The 17,184-nt window shown below is 35.2% G+C and overlaps 1 protein-coding gene across 2 annotated transcripts in view; it reads left to right on the top strand.

Annotated features, from left to right (window-relative positions):
• LOC122002663 (glutamine-dependent NAD(+) synthetase-like) overlaps positions 1-17,184 on the top strand; it is a 31,062-nt gene that overhangs the window by 11,788 nt on the left and 2,090 nt on the right. For both annotated transcript variants that reach the window (XM_042557927.1, XM_042557928.1), the window contains exons 6-12: positions 3,522-3,656; positions 6,065-6,233; positions 11,726-11,864; positions 12,090-12,228; positions 12,399-12,575; positions 12,944-13,111; positions 15,506-15,601. In XM_042557927.1, coding sequence (XP_042413861.1) covers positions 3,522-3,656; positions 6,065-6,233; positions 11,726-11,864; positions 12,090-12,228; positions 12,399-12,575; positions 12,944-13,111; positions 15,506-15,601 — 1,023 coding nt within the window. The remainder of the gene's footprint in view (positions 1-3,521; positions 3,657-6,064; positions 6,234-11,725; positions 11,865-12,089; positions 12,229-12,398; positions 12,576-12,943; positions 13,112-15,505; positions 15,602-17,184) is intronic.

Raw genomic sequence — 17,184 nt, 5'->3', positions numbered from 1 at the left:
TATTTTAGAGATCGACTTCCAGGTTAAACATGACGAGGCACTAGGCCTTCTTGGGTATGAGATCATCCACCACTTCTAGATAAAGCCTTTCAACGAAATTCAATATTCAATCTCCTTATAGTAACCCTAGGTTTCACCAAAAAGAACAATCGAATCACAAGATCGAAAAACAAAAGAAACACAAATCGAATCACAAATCCGAAAACCTAGAATCACTAGCCTCTTGTGTTTGGTATTTCAAGACCTAAACAAAAGGATGAACTAGTTATGATGCGGAAACTAATAACTAGTTATACCTTTTATAGCTTATAGACCTCACGATCTTCTATCGTATTCCTCTTCTTATCTCGGACGTCGTGTGGGCGACGATCTACCGAGACGAGAATCCACCCAAGCTTCCTTCTTCTCCAAGCAAGTTTCGGCCACCAACAATCTTCAAGTGATGAAGAACTTTCGGCCACCAACCAAGCTCCAAGGGATGCTAAGAAACAAAGCCTCTTATCTCTCCTTCTTCCTCTAGCAAGATCCGGCCACCACCAAGCTCCTTGAGATGAAGACGTCGCCGACCACACAAGGAAGAAGAATAAGAGAAGAAGAGGAAGAGAGGGCCGGCCACCACCAAGGAAGAAAAGAGAGGAATACTAGATGATATGTTATGAGGTGAGGCACCTTTACCCTTTCTTTTATATTCCTTGGTCTTGGCAAATAAGGAAAGTTTTATAAATAAAATGTCCTTATATTCCTTGCCAATGTTTAAGGAGGAAAATTTAATTAAAAATTTCCTTATAAACCTTTCAATGGTCGACCACCTCATTGTCCTCTAAACAAGGAAAGTTTAAAACAAAAATTAAAACTTCCTAATTTGTTTCCGGAAATTTTTAAAATAAAAATTTCTCTTTTAAAATTCCCTTCATGGTTGGTTATAAAAGGAAAGTTTTATAAATTAAAATCTCTCTTTTAAAACATGTGGATGATTACAAAAAGGAAAGTTTTATCAAAAATTAAAATCCCTTTTAATTTTATTGTGGCCGGCCACCTAAGCTTGGGATCCAAGCTAGGCCGGCCACACCTTGGTCCATCCAAACCTTATCTTGGCCGACCCTTGATTGGGCTCCAAGCTTGGCTTGGCCGACCACCTAGGGATGGGTAAGAAGGTGGGTTTAGGTGAGTATAAAACTTTATAAATAAGAGGCTACGACAGAGACCGAGAGGAGGAATTGGTTTTGGTCTCCCGATGAACTTGAGCTTCCCGTGTTTGCCCCGAACACCCAACTCGAGTTCATCAATAATAACTCATACCACTAAAGAGTTATTATTGAACTACCGCACCAATCCCATATTACTATATGAGCTCCTTATCATGAGTGTGTTAATCTCCCTGTGTTTAAGATATCGAATGCCCACTAATTAAATGAGTTACTGACAACTCACTTAATTAATATCTAGCTCTAGGAGTAGTATCACTCAACCTTATTGTCATCTCGGACTAAGTCCATCTGCAGAGTTTACATGACAATCCTTATGAGCTCCTCTTGGGGACATCATCAACATAGATTCCTAGGACACAGTTTCCTTCTATAATCAACAACACACACTATAAATAATATTATTTCCCAACTTATCGGGCCTATTGATTTATCGAACTAAATCACACCCTTAGATAAATTAAAGAAATAAATATTAAGTATATGTGTTTGATTAAGAGCACACACTTCCATAATAACTAAGGTCTTATTCTTTTATTTAGTCAGTATAAAAAGAAACTACCTCAAATGGTCCTGCTTAATACATTCAGAGTGTACTTGTAATTTTATAGTCAAGATAAACTAATACCAAATTACACTACGACTATTCCAATGGTTTGTTCCTATCCATCTTAGTCGTGAGCTACTGTTTATAATTTATAAGGAACTGATAATATGATCTTCTGTGTGTGACACCACACATCATGTTATCTACAATATAAATTAATTGAACAACTACACTTAGCACATAAATGTAGACATTTGACCAATGTGATTCTTTATTTCAAAAATAAATGTTTAAAAAAAGCTAGGCTTTTAGTATACACTCTAACAATATTGTTGTAATTTATAAATTTATATCAATTAAATGGATTAAATATTTATAATATTATAAATTTTATATCAATTAGATGAATTAGTATTAGTAATAAACTATATATTGAGATAACAAATGAAGTATCACGGGTTATAGTTAGTTCTGGATATGGAGATTGTTTGACAATATGTTAGAATTAAATATTTGGTTTTAATGACATGTTGCTACAAATGGTTTATAAGTATAACACAAATTCTTGATTGGCAACGGGCAACATGATCGGGACTATCTTAGTGCTAGGATAATATTTTTGAAGTAAAGAAACAAATAGGAAGGGTATAAAGGCACAAAGTCATCATAATTCATCTCGGATGCTTTGATGAAATCACATCATTTTGTCTAGTAAGTGAAATTCCAGAGTACTCTCACCCTGAACAAAGGCAGGGAAGGAGCCATAGCTGTCGTCCATCATTGGGAAGTCAAAGCTAGAAACTGTCAAAGTAACAGGGCTCGTAATGGGTTTTGACTTGGCAATTGACAACTTGACATGGATAACTTAGATGACTTTCCATAATGACATGGCATAGTTAACAGTTGATGAATGAAAAATTAATAGATGATGAACTTCTTATTAATTTTGAAAGTATATGATAGTTTTGATAAAATTAAAATTACATGATAAATTTGTTAAAATGTGAATAGCATGTGATATATTTAATAATTAACCTTATTTTTAGTATGAAGTAGGTAAAAGGTAAGATGAAATGATGAATGTAGTTCCTATCCAATGTGAAAGTTACATAAGTTCTGGTCCCACTAACAAATTATTATGATAATTCTTCAAATTATCAATGCTATCTATTTTCAAATAATTTCTAAACAAATAAGATTACAGAGTATTTCAAGAATCAGTCAAGATATGGATATCGTAAGTTGCACTCCACATTGTTAATTTTTTAGTGTGTAGGTAAAAGTTAAGATGAAATGATGAATGCAGTTGGTATCAGATGCGAAAATTACATAATTTCTGGTCCCACTAACAAATTATTATGATAATCCATCAGATTATCAATGCTAATTATTGCAAATAATTTATAAACAAATAGGATTACAAAGTATTGCAAGAATTAGGTGAATATACTGTCATAGCTAGTTGCACTCCACATTGTTTATACATGTTAAATAAACCACCCTTTGCACTTATAAGCGCTTATCATTATATAATAGTATGAATGAATACCTAATGCGAATATGTATTACTTGTGTCACATGGTCTCGTTTATATGTTTCTCTTTCTCGATGTTAATGTGAATCTGGATAACATTTTTCTTCTCAGTTTTTCTGTTTCTGTTATCTTGAAAGAGTAACTATATCCACCGGGTTTGATACTACACAAGAGATACACTTGTCATCATCCATTCATTAGTACTTCAAATTCATTGACATTTTGCCATAAGCAGGTATCTAGTTACCGGGGATCAATAAGTAGCTTCAGGGAGCAAGCAAGTCATCAAGAAGAGGTTCCTTCAATTAAGGCACAATATAGACTTTGTCATTCATTTAATCTAGGATTTGTTCCTAGTATGCCAATAGAGGTCAGCTCTTGACTTAAATCACTTGCAAATCAATGCAATTTTCTTTCTTTCTTTCTTTCTTTCTTTTTTCTTAGTATTTTAACTTCCTCCATTGAATACTGGTTTGGTGAAAATAGTGTATGACTGCTAGTTGTCTTTTGTTACCTATTTTTAATTTTTTACACTATAATTTGTTTGTTAATGGTATGTATTGAGTACTTCAATTGTAGTTTTACATTAGAAAATTTTTTGATAAACATATTTTAAGCACCTTCACGTTTTATTTTCTTTTAATGACATCAGGCTTTCTTCTGATATCCTTTAATCAGATCATTTGCTATAGAATAGTCTAGCATAATGATGAAACTTTTATTTGTTGTCCTCATGATAAGATCCTCTTGCATACTTCTGATCAGTAAACTTTGACATGGTAAGATTGCTCCTCTGAGTTGCGGGTGGAAAAGGGAGTCACTTTGTAACGGTTGCAGCAATGCAAAATTTCAATTAACCACTAGGTGGCCACCTGATCAAAATACTCTTGATGATTACTAACATCACGTTAATCATTTGGGCACAGGTGTATACTTATCAATTTTTGACTGCAGACTTGAGTACTAGTTGGGATTTTTTATAGTTTTTTTAATAACCATCAGCACTTTTATGCGGTTGAACCAAAAATTCTAATGTAGTATGTCTGTTCTACTTATGAACCAGCTTGAATTAGTTGGATGATAACGTATACAGGTGTTATTAGTCAACTCACTGCATAGCACATATGCAGTGTGAGAGGGCATATGTGGGACTATATAATCAGAATTTAGATATTATATTTATATTAATATGTGATCAACCCAGTGCAGAACACATGTAGTGTGAGAGCATATGCTGGGCTTTATGATTGTCTGAATTAAATATTAAATATTTATATTGATATCTATAATATTTCTCACTTGCAAGACAAGTGTATAACTTAACACTTACAAGTTACAATAATAACAACAACAACCGAGACTTATCTCATTAGGTGGGATCACTTATATGGATCATCTTAAGCCATTACACTTCTACTATATTATAATCATCTATATTTAAATAACTTTTATCTTGTATTATCATTGCTAACCAAGTTTTCTTTAGTCTTCCTTTTCTTTGTTTAACGTGTATATTTATCATAGTTTCAAATTACCTAATTACAATATTTATCGATTGTCTAAGTACATATTTATATCATCTTAAATGCGTCCATCAGAGTTTTCCCTTAATAGGTGCAATCCGAGTTTCTCTAATATTTTCATTTCTTATTTTGTTCTTCGAATGTTTGTACATTCAACTTAACATCCTCATCTCTCCGACTCTCAACTCCATATAATATAGTAGGTCTGTTCGCTATTTTATAAAACTTCTCTTTAAGTTTTAGAGGTACTTAATGATGATAAAAAACATTTGCCGCTTTCCTCCACAACCATCATTCTATATAAAACATCTCTCAACCCCTCCTCCCTTCTGCAAAAACGAACCTAAATACTTAAAGCTCTCTCCGGTACAGGTGACTTGTCATCTTTTATATTAACAATTACCTTACTATGTCTAATATTGTCAAACTTAAATTTCATATATTGTCTTTACTCTACTAAGTCTTCTTTCACTTTTAGTGTTTCCCACCAAGATTCGAGTTTGACATTTACTTTTTCACATATCTCATCTACCAAACAATTTGATCCGCAAACAATATGCACTATAGTAACGTGTCTTGGATGTGTCTACTGAGTTCATCCATTAATATAAAAAGATAGGGATTTAGAGTTGATCTGCAATGTAACCCCATCTTTATAGAAAATGTTTTAGTTAATCTACCCAGAGTCTTCACTTTTGTCATTATATTCTCATATATATCTTTAATTATTTCAATATACGTTACATTAATACTGTTTAATATAATTCTCCATATAATTGTCCTCGGACTCTGTCATAAGTCTGTTCTAGGTCGACAAATGCCACATATAAGTCTTGCTTCTGTTCCCAATACTTTTTAATTAGTTACTTAAGAAGATGCATAACTTCTATTCTAGGCATGAATCCAAATTGATTTTGGGTCACTGTGGTTTCTTTTCTGTCTTTTTTTATTATTTTTCAAAGTTTCATGGTATGACTTATTAGCTTAATACTCTAATTCTATCATTTATCATTTCTCACCTAAGGCACCTGTTTGTTCTCCATAACAACTCTTGCAACCTGTTGTGTACGCTTTTGGAAGGTAGCTGTTTTGAAGTATGAACTATCTCATTGAGGTGTATTCATACAAAATTTTGTTATCAATATGTATGTACATTTTACTGCAGGTATTTTTTTTTCGAATAAGTTATATGACTCCTGTTGGTTTAGTAATTTCCTTATTTTAATATATAAATTTCAAATGTTTGTCTTGACAGGTGAGGTATCATTGTCCAGAGGAGGAGATTGCTTTAGGTCCTAGTTGCTGGTTATGGGATTACTTACGAAGAAGTGGAGCATCCGGTTTCTTACTTCCTCTTTCTGGTGGAGCAGATAGTTCAAGTGTTGCTGCCATTGTTGGTTGTATGTCCCAGCTTGTAATAAAAGGTGTGTTCTATGTTCATGTTAATGCTATTTCAGGATTTTTCATGTTGGTGTTTTTACTGGAAGATGCTGTTTATGAAAACAATTGCAATTTACTACATAGTTGAATTGTCTGCTTGATAGGGGCACAAGTTGACCTGTGAGTTCAATCAGCTTGGTCAGCCTCTCGATCAAGTACTGACCTATTCTTGCCCTCCATTTCCCCACTCCACAAGTGGGGTATTGCCATTTTGTAACATTCTTACGACCTCTCCACCCTCAAGAGGGAAGATGCCCTCAGGGACATGGTCACCTCTAGGAACAAGTTTGTGCTCCATGCATTGAGCATCTCATAGAACCACCAGTTTGATATGTTTTTCAATATCTCCCTTGAAAGAAACTGATCCACCTGGCCATCAATGAGCATCACTGTCACTACCAGACATATAATTTCACTTAGTAATTTCCCATCCGTCAATCTGTCTACAATTTACCAAAGAGTTGGTCTGAAGCATCTTATTAGGAGCTGATTAACAGTTCTTTAAATGTTGTAATTTGCTGAACTTTTAGTCAAACTCATTAGCAACATATAACAACACCTTTGCTAGATCATGATTTTACATTTTCCCAGGTTGTTTGAATTATATCGTGCTTATAATATTCTAATAGTCTTTATTATGACAATAGGACAAGCAGGTTGTTGACACAGCTGTTAGCTTTGGAGTGTTTCAACATGTATAACATGTTTACACTATAGGGAAAATGGAAATATGAAAACTAGTTAAAGTTTTTTTCCTCTGTTCAATTGGAAGTATGACGGAAATTATAGCGAAGGGATATATGGTGTCTTCTTTTCCTCCAAAAGTACTTAAAAATGGAGAGAAAATAAAAGAGAAGAAAAAATTGTCAAACTCTATGTAGTAAACAATAGGAAAAAAAAACAAATTTAAGTACTTCATCTTTATGAGTATATGATGTGAATTATTTAGTGGTCTTCTGTATATGGGCCTTGTCAAAAGCTTTTTTTCCTCTCTCTTGCCCATCCTTTCAAATGAACAGAGTCATTGAAGCTTAATGTTCTTAGATATTACTGATGCCATTCATGCCAACCAATATTAGAATATGACTTATTCCAGCATGTTGAGCTTTGTCAAAGATTGGATTGGCTTGCTCTGTGGAGTATCAGATAGGAAAAGTAAGATTGGCAAAACTCTGGGGTTTAAAGTGTCAGTTCTCGAATTGATATTGCTTGTGGCTTCTAGGTTGCATCAACCAATCAGGAGATTGATTTGATAGTCCATTCCAGGATAGTGAGATTGTCTATCCACCTTCTGTTTCATGAGCAAGACAATGTTGAATTGTTGTTGTAACTTCTCTCCCAAACATGTGTTGGTGCAGCGGAGGCCGGCAAGAGGGGGGTGAATTGCCTGCACAAATTAAAACTATCCTCCTCAGATTTTTCAACTCGAAAGTACAAGCAATAGCAATAATAATAAAAGAATTAAAATAATAAAGCAAAACAGAAAGACAGAGAAGACAAGGAGTTAACCTGGTTACAACCAAGAAGGTTGTTAATCCAGGACGATAAAAAGCGCGCACTAGAAAAATCTCCTTCTCTGAAGGCGGAGAAGCCTTTTACACTCTAACAGCTCAGAACTATTGCTAGGAATTGATTACAGAGTTGATGGAACAGTTGATTCTGACTTCCTAGCTCCAGGGGGCTTTAAATAGCCTCTGGAAATCTGATCTCGAGGGTCCAAGGCGCCTCCATCGAGTGGGCGGATAAAACTTTATCCGCAGCGCAAACGGTCACTTTTGACCAGTTGAAGGCGCCTTCATCAAATCTGAAGGTGCCTTCAAGCTTGAGGCGCCTCCAAGGCAGATTGAGGCGCCTCCAAGGTGGAGGCGCCTCCAATACTGGCTTGAGGCGCCTTAAGTTCTATTTCCAACATCCTTTCGCCTTGCTTTGACTTCCGTAGCTCCATGCGATTGGGTGATTTCGGCCAACCGAAATAGAGCTCACCCAAATCCAATTTTCGGCCTTCCTCGAGCAGCCTTCCTCCTTGACTTAACGTCCCTCGAACGCCGCGCATGTTCTTCTTGCTCACTGGTGTACTCTTCCGCAGCTCTCTCGTCCTTCGGACGCACCGAGCCTGTCGACTCCCTTCCCATGCCGTCCTTCTCGCTGTCTGCGTCTTCCGCTCAACTTCCTGTGCTCCTAAGCTCCTGCACACTCAGACACAGGGGTCAAACACAAAGCAGGACCTAACCAACTTGGTTGATCACATCAAAACACCCGCGGGGTCCAACAATCTCCCTCTTTTTGATGTGCATCAACCCAAGTTCAAGTTAGGGTAAAAAATAGACAAATAGTAATTTTAAAGAGAATTACTAAACTAACATTTTAAGCATAAATTTGCAATAAGTAAAATTGCAACTAAATAAAAGTTTAAGAACAAAAATTTTGAAAAAAATTATCTCCCAAGAGAGAAAAAAAATTTTGAAAAAATTATCTCCCTCTAGACTTGTACTAATCTCTCCCCCTTTGATCACAGCAAAATGAGGTAAGAGTATGATATTTAAAAATATTTAGCAGATTTTTAAGTTAGAAGAATTTTGAGTAAGATGAATTTTCCAAAATTTTCTAAACAGAATGGAATAATTTCTAAGTCAAAATTAATTTTTAGAATTTTAAAAAAATTTCTAAGTAAACTGAATTTTTTAGAATTTTTCAAAAATGTTAAAAAAACTTTAAAAGCATTATTTAATTCTAGTTTAATGTTTTTTTAGAAAGTTAATTAAACATTTTATTTCAATATTTCAGCTTCCAGGTCGTGGCGAGGCACTAGGTCTTCTTGGTTATTGGAGCAACAACCACTTCCTTAGACAAAGCTTCATAAACAAATTATTTGTTTAATTTTCTCTCTTGAAAGCCTTAATTAAATAAATTAATTTAGCACATATTTCGGAACCCAATAGAGGTTCCTTCCTACAGGATTATTAAAAAATTTAGGGGGTACATATTTCTTGGGCACTCTTCTAAGTTGACCCTGATGGTTTCTAATGTACCAATTCAGTTTTCCATAAATTCTAATTTTTGATTTTGAAAATTTATTTAAACATGTATTATTTTTTAATTTTTCAACTTCAATTTTTAATTTTTAATTTTCTGATTTTATATTATCGTACATCTCAAGTGGACATGCTTTTGCTAATTTCATTTTTAATTCAGTATTTTCTTTTTTTAATTTAAACAAATCTTTAGAAAGAGATTTGATAAATTTAAACGACTGAGTAGGGGTTAGGGCGCGTACCTTACTTACCTGACTTGGTGATGCTCTCCCTTCACTGCAGCTTTCCTCTTCTGATGTTCCTTCCCCTTCATCTATGCTCATTTCTGAGGTTGACTCTTCTTCTGATGGGTTGCCATTAGTGCTAACCTCGAGAATTCTTCGAGGTCTGATTCGGAGGATGACGAATCTGAAAAAGTGACCTTCAGGTTCTTGTGCTTGGATGATTCTGGTTTCTTGTACTTTGTCTTTACCTTCTCTTTCTCCTTTTTCTTTAACTTTGGGCAGTCATCCTTGATGTGCCCTTCTTCGTTGCAATTGTAGCAACGGACTGTCCTTGTCTTTTGATGACGTTTACTTGACTGCGATATAAATTTGTTAGATTTAAAAAACTTATTAAAACGTCTTACCATTAACGCAGCTTCGTTTTCGTCAATCGATGCGTCAGAGTTAGAAGCGTTTGTTTTTGCCTTTAAGGCGATGTTTTGACTAGTCTTCTCTACTCCATTGGGCTCTGCAACTCGAGATTCGTGAAGTTCAAAAGTAGAAAACAAATTTTCTAAAGTACTTACCTTGAAGTCCTTAGAAATGTAGTACGCATCTACTAAGGAGGCCCACTCTGGAGTTCTGGGGAAGGCGTTGAGCGCGTACCGGATTGAGTCCTGGTTCGTTACTTCTTCTCCAAGGTTGGTTAGTTGAGTTATTAACTCCTTGATTCTTGCTTGGAGTTGCGCTACCTTCTCGTCGTTGTTCATCCGAAGGTTCGTTAACTGGGTCCGGAGGATGTTGCGCCTCGCTAGCTTAGCTTTCGAGGTACCTTCATTAAGCTCCAGGAATTTTTCCCAAAGGTCTTTCGCGGAGTCATAGCTTCCGGTTCGACTTACCTCTTGTGGTGGCAGCACGCTCAGCAGGTGGAATTCTGCCTTTCCGTTGGCGACAAACTCAGCCTGCTCCTTGCTCCACTGATGCTCTTCTTTGTCTTTCAGAACTTCAAAATCATATTTCATAGTTAGTAAAATATCGAAGTCGGTTTTAAAAAATACCTCCGTTCGGCGTTTCCACGTCGCGAAGTCTCCGTCGAGCTTGGGGGGATGAATATTCGCTCCGGCCATCGTCTTGATCGTTGTGCTTCAGTCGGCGGTTAGTCCTTCTGAGGCGGTCTTGCTCTAATACCACTTGTTGGTGCAGCGGAGGCCGGCAAGAGGGGGGTGAATTGCCTGCACAAATTAAAACTACCCTCCTTGGATTTTTCAACTCGAAAGTACAAGCAATAGCAATAATAATAAAAGAATTAAAATAATAAAGCAAAACAGAAAGACAGAGAAGACAGAGAGTTAACCTGGTTACAACCAAAAAGGTTGTTAATCCAGGACGATGAAAAGCGCGCACTAGAAAAATCTCCTTATCTGAAGGCGGAAAAGCCTTTTACACTCTAACAGCTCAGAACTATTGCTAGGAATTGATTACAGAGTTGATGGAACAGTTGATTCTGACTTCCTAACTCCAGGGGCCTTTAAATAGCCTCTGGAAATCTGATCTCAAGGGTCCAAGGCGCCTCCATCGAGTGGGCGGATAAAACTTTATCCGCAGCGCAAACGGTCACTTTTGACCAGTTGAAGGCGCCTTCATCAAGTCTGAAGGCGCCTTCAAGCTTGAGGCGCCTCCAAGGCAGATTGAGGCGCCTCCAAGGTGGAGGTGCCTCCAGTACTGGCTTGAGGCGCCTTAAGTTCTATTTCCAGCATCCTTTCGCCTTGCTTTGACTTCCGTAGCTCCATGCGATTGGGTGATTTCGGCCAACCGAAATAGGGCTCACCCGAATTCAATTTCCGGCCTTCCTCGAGCAGCCTTCCTCCTTGGCTCAACGTCCCTCGAACGCCGCGTACGTTCTTCTCGCCCACTGGTGTACTCTTCCGTAGCTCTCTCGTCCTTCGGACGCACCGAGCCCGTCGGCTCCCTTCCCGTGCCGTCCTTCTCGCTAGCTGCGTCTTCCGCTCGACTTCCTGTGCTCCTAAGCTTCTGCACACTTAGACACAGGGGTCAAACACAAAGCAGGACCTAACCAACTTGGTTGATCATATCAAAACACCCGCGGGATCCAACAACATGTGTTTTCTCAAAATATCTAATTTTCTGAAATGCAAGCATATTAGCAAGTTTGAGAAGCTTACCTGCAACCTTGATCAATACTATTCAGAATTTTGGTTACTGGATAACCCAATTTTGCAGATATTCAAGAGGATGGAGATGAACAGGTAAAAGCTGATGCATTAAGGATTGGCCTTTATAAGAATGGTGAGATTCCAACGGACAGCAAAGAGTTTGCAAAGAGGATATTTTACACTGTTTATATGGGTTCTGAAAACAGGTACTCTTGCAAAAATCACAAACCCTCTTATTAGTATAAAGAATTCTGAATTCTTTGTTGATACATAATTGTACTATTAGTTCTTAGTCTTGCCTTTAATTTCTCAAGTTGGATAACTGTCAACATGAATTTCGACTTTCAGTTTTAATTTTCTGAGGATGAGTTTATCTTTTGATTTTGTGACTTATTGTAGCTGCTGGAATTTTGTTTTGAACTACTTTGCAGTTCTGAAGTAACCAGGTCTCGTGCTAAGATACTGGCAGATGAGATTGGCTCTTGGCATCTAAATGTAGATATCGATGGTGTTATTTCTGCATTACTCTCTTTGTTCCAAACTCTGACAGGGAAGTGTCTGCGTTACAAGGTAATTGTTATCAAGTTAGTTCTCCAATCATTCACTTATTTACATTATCATTTTGTTTACCATTGTCAAATTGGAGTAACCTTCATGTGGCTGACTCTTATGATGTACTATTTACTTAAGAGAACTTGGAATTCTCAATGACTACAAACTTTGTACTTTTTGGTGTGTAGGTTGATGGAGGATCTAATACAGAGAACCTAGCACTGCAAAATATTCAAGCTCGAGTTAGAATGGTGCTTGCATTTATGCTAGCTTCTCTTATGCCATGGGTTCATAGTAAACCTGGGTTTTTTCTTGTATTAGGCAGCTCAAATGTGGATGAAGGATTACGTGGCTATTTGACCAAGGTAAAAAAACTTTTCTTGTTAAAGGCCAACTTGTTCTTGTCTCAGTAAACTTGGTGGAAGATAACTTAAGTATTAAGAACCATGAGAGGCCATACTAAAAGTTGAATAAGTTCAAAAATCTGGAGGACCCTTTGTTGTAAATTTTATGAAGATTTAATGCAACATGATCAACATTCAACAAATTTTCCTGATGTGAAAAGGAGTCGTATACTCTAGCTATTTGGGTTTGTTCACATGTCAGGAGATTGAGATGTCACGAATTTCCTGTGGGACTTATTTGCCTCTCCTTTAATTTTCTAATTAGGCTCGTTGAACTCATGATTTTTTATTGGAGAATGGTATGATTAATACTAGCAATATTTTTGTAGTATGATTGCAGTTCTGCAGACATAAATCCCATTGGGAGTGTAAGCAAGCAGGATCTCCGGTCTTTTCTACGTTGGGCTTCCATACATCTTCACTATACTTCTTTGGCAGAGGTTGAAGCAGCACCTCCAACTGCAGAGCTTGAGCCAATTAGGTCTGACTACAACCAGGTATAAATTTATATCCATTGACTGATCTATTAGTTTATTTCTATTTGCCATTCAGTCTGTATAAGTACCTGTTTTTTCTAAAAGAACTTTGCTCCTTATTCTTGTTCTTTGTTAGTTTTGACTTTGCAGTATTTTTTTTTTCTATTAGTGTCAAATGATTGAAGTGCCTGCGTAGTAGATATTAACATATATTTTAGTATTAGCCAAGCCACAACTGTCAGGTTCTTTTTTTCTGATGGAAAAATTAGCATGCATATAGACATTTCTAATCCCATATTATTTTATGTGATTCTTCGGATATCCTATTTAGTCTGTGGAAAGTTGCCAACCATTAAGGGTTTGGCTGGCAAGGTGCTATGAAGGCCAAAGAGCCTTGAGTTCAAATCCATAATTTCTGGTCCTCTCCTGGTTCCTTGTGCAATTTGCATGTCGGATCGTAGCCGGAATCCAGCCAAAATGGGCTACGATCCCCCTTGGGTTCACCTTCCCACCCAGGTTGTAGTTTGGATCGAGGCAGGCGGCCAGAGGCTGTCGGCGGTGGACGGATTGTATGACATTGAGCAGGGGGCGGCCCGCCCACCACCGGCAACCTTCGACCGCCTGCCTCGGCCCAAATTACAACTTAGGTGAGAAGGTGAACCCATAGGAGATCGCATCCAATTTTGGCCGGATTTCGGCCGCGATCCGACTGCAAATTGTGGAAATGACCAGGAGGGGACCAGAGATTGCGGACCAGGAGGACAAACATATTATTTTATGAAATGCTTTCTTCCAAGAAGCACATGCCCAAACATATCATTTGACTCTAGCACTTTAATAATTAGCAAAGTAGCTCTTAAATAAATTTTAAAAATTAATTCCAACTAATACAAAAAATCATGAATATTAACTAAATAATTATTAATATTAAATATTACAGTGACAAATATATAATTTGTACTATCTTATGAAATATAATAATTTTTTTAAAATTTTGTATGAAATCAGTATTCATTAAAAAAACAAATTACAGCTTATAAACTACTATTTATGCATCGATAATTGATCAATTATATTCTATGAACAATTTTTTTTTTAGATATATTATAAAATGTGTTTTTGTTCATTAAAATCAAGTTATACAATATAACATATCATTTATTGCTAAAAATATGTAAAGGATACTAATTAAATAAAAATATTTTAAATAGATTAATAATCTAATCAAAATATTATGTATTTATTAGTACAATATAATTATCAAAATATTATTTTAAATAATTAAATTACTTCAATCATTCAATTAGACTAAATAATGGAGTAAAATTAAACCTAGGTTTCTTCATTTAATTTAATATTTAATAACAAAATTACTAATTATAGTAACATAAAATTATTTATATATTGATTAAAATTAAATTGATTAAATTATTAAAATATTATAAAATGATTATTTCATTCAACAATCAATGTTATTTTGATGTAATGAAATTATTCATGTATTTATATAAATAATTATACTAGAATCATTATAATTTTTTAAATTATATTATCACTATCCAATAAGTTATTTGTTGCATTTAGGTATTATATAGGTCATTATATGGATTTATAAATAACATAGAAATAATAAAATATCACTATGGGTATTTATATCCTAAAATATTTATGACACAAAAATTATATCATATTTCATACTCATAAAAGTACTATTTGAACTGTAATTATATAATTTTATTTGTACAATAATTGTAATATTTACTGAAATGAAATCATAATGCATTGTATTTCAATTATACTTTCATCGAACACTATAAGGTAGAAAATTAATTTGCAAAGCAATTTCAAAATGTAGGTTGCCAAAAACTAAGAACTTATATAGAATGCACTTTGGAACAGTGCATTTTCTAAATGCACATTTCAAATACAAATCCAATTCCAAACCCAACTTTTACAAGTTTAGTTGGAACAGTTAATTAGTGAATCAAACGAGTTAGATTAACAACTTAGCTAGATTTGGGAATTCACTCATTAACTCATCATAGGGTAGATAGGAAACTCATCCATTAACTTATTTGGTGTAACCACTAGCCCCAAATAGTCGATTCTAGTCAATAATAAGTTCAGTTATCTAACTTTATAAATGCCCTTAATATTGTTATCTCCAATTAAACTAGAGCTTTAAATTTCTAATGTATACATTGGAGAATGAATTTATTTAGGTAGTTTTAAGGCTTTTTTATTTGTCATAACATATTTGCTGAGATGAGTATTGTCCAATTCTACCATGACTTCCGTTTATCTTCTATTTTACATATTTTGCTATTAATGCATTAATATTCTATCTAGGCCTTTTTCTGAAGATTTTTTGTAAAAAATATTATACTCGCTAAGATTTTGTATCTATGTGACTAGCTGGATGAAGTTGATATGGGAATGACCTATGAAGAATTATCAATTTATGGGAGACTAAGGAAAATTTTCCGTTGTGGTCCTGTGTCAATGTTTCAGGTGATTTTATAAAAAGCTTCTTTAATTGCTATTTAACTTGAACACCATCATCTGCAATATATATAAAATGTTCTGCGATGAAGATGATGCTGGTCATTTTGAAATCAATCTTTATTCAAATGTGTTACTATGCTTTGAAATAGATTATTCAAGTTGCTAGAGTCAAATGATTATAACTGCAAAGGCTTTGTGGTTGACTTATTCCTTCCAGTTTTAGCTGTGGGTGAGTGCAAGAGGAATACAAAGGAAGCTTCAGATCAGTAGCTGTAGATAATAGCAGTAGAGCTGAACAGGCAAGCTATAGTGAATTGGCCTGCCATCACTTTTCCTAGGTAGATACGACTTATTGCACCACCTCTCATGATCATAGGAGACAAAGATATGGTGACAAAGATATTATGCCTAACCCACCAAACCCTGATGAAACATTCACTATTTGCATTCTACCAATGGTCACATAGAATCATAATTTTACATCATATAAAGCTCGAAAATGAAGATCAGGGCAATGAATACAATGTTAACCCTTTAGATGACTAAGAGAGATGGAAATGAGGAAAAGTTACGATGATATTATGCAATGAATTTCAATTCTCCCACACTAATCAGTAAATGATTGTAAGGTTATTATAGATGGTAAATGCTACACAATTGTAATCTCGATCAAACTCGCCATTTACATTTCACTCTTGAGCCACAATCAAATAACTACAAAGTTGCTCAGATGCATTGGATCTCTTTATCAATCATAATGTAAGTGGTGCATATCTCAATGATGCCTAATGAGAGCAAACAATGTATATTGAAAAAGAAAACATAAGTTGGCATAAGGCCAACCTAACAGATCAGACTGACTCCTTAAGTTTGACTTGCAATGAACATTTGTATTAACACAGTTGACTCTTAGTCAAGGGTCATCTTGATCAAAGTTATAGAAACTGAACCAACCCAAACTCGAAAATACTGGAACCAAGTTTCTTTTTGAATTGGTTTGGCTAAAAAATTGGATAAGTAAAGGTGGCCTTAAAAACAGGCCAGTCATGTTTTGTTTTTTGAAAATCAGAAAAACTAGGCTAATTTTTTGAAATCATTCCAGGCTTGTGAGTCCAAAATGCACCCCCAGTATAAAAACAATGATATCAGGGGTATGTCAGTTCAACTAGAATTAATGGATTAATATGACAACCCTTTCTTTTTTCTTATATCAAAAACATCCTTCTCCTTTTCTTCAAATCTTTCATAATGGTCACCAATCGTGTTAAAATCTAGTACTCAAAATTTTCATCTGCTTGCCATTCAACTCTACCATGCCCTTTCAAATTTTTTTTTTCAAATATTTTGTAATGACCACCCTTTGTGTTAAAATGTAACACTCATTTATGTTTCATACATTCATCGTCTTACGTGACATCCAGTGACATTACATTTTTTTCTTTTTAAAATCTATCGTAATGACCATTATTTGTGCTAACATCTAACACAAAATTTTCATCCAACCGTCATTCAGATCTACTTCATTATTTTGTTTTTTTTCCAAATCTTTCATAACGGCCACCATTCATATTAAAATTTAGTAGTCATTA

Source organism: Zingiber officinale, chromosome 7A (assembly GCF_018446385.1).
Source record: "Zingiber officinale cultivar Zhangliang chromosome 7A, Zo_v1.1, whole genome shotgun sequence".
Lineage (NCBI taxonomy): Eukaryota > Viridiplantae > Streptophyta > Magnoliopsida > Zingiberales > Zingiberaceae > Zingiber > Zingiber officinale.
This window is presented reverse-complemented; position numbering and strand designations above follow the sequence as displayed.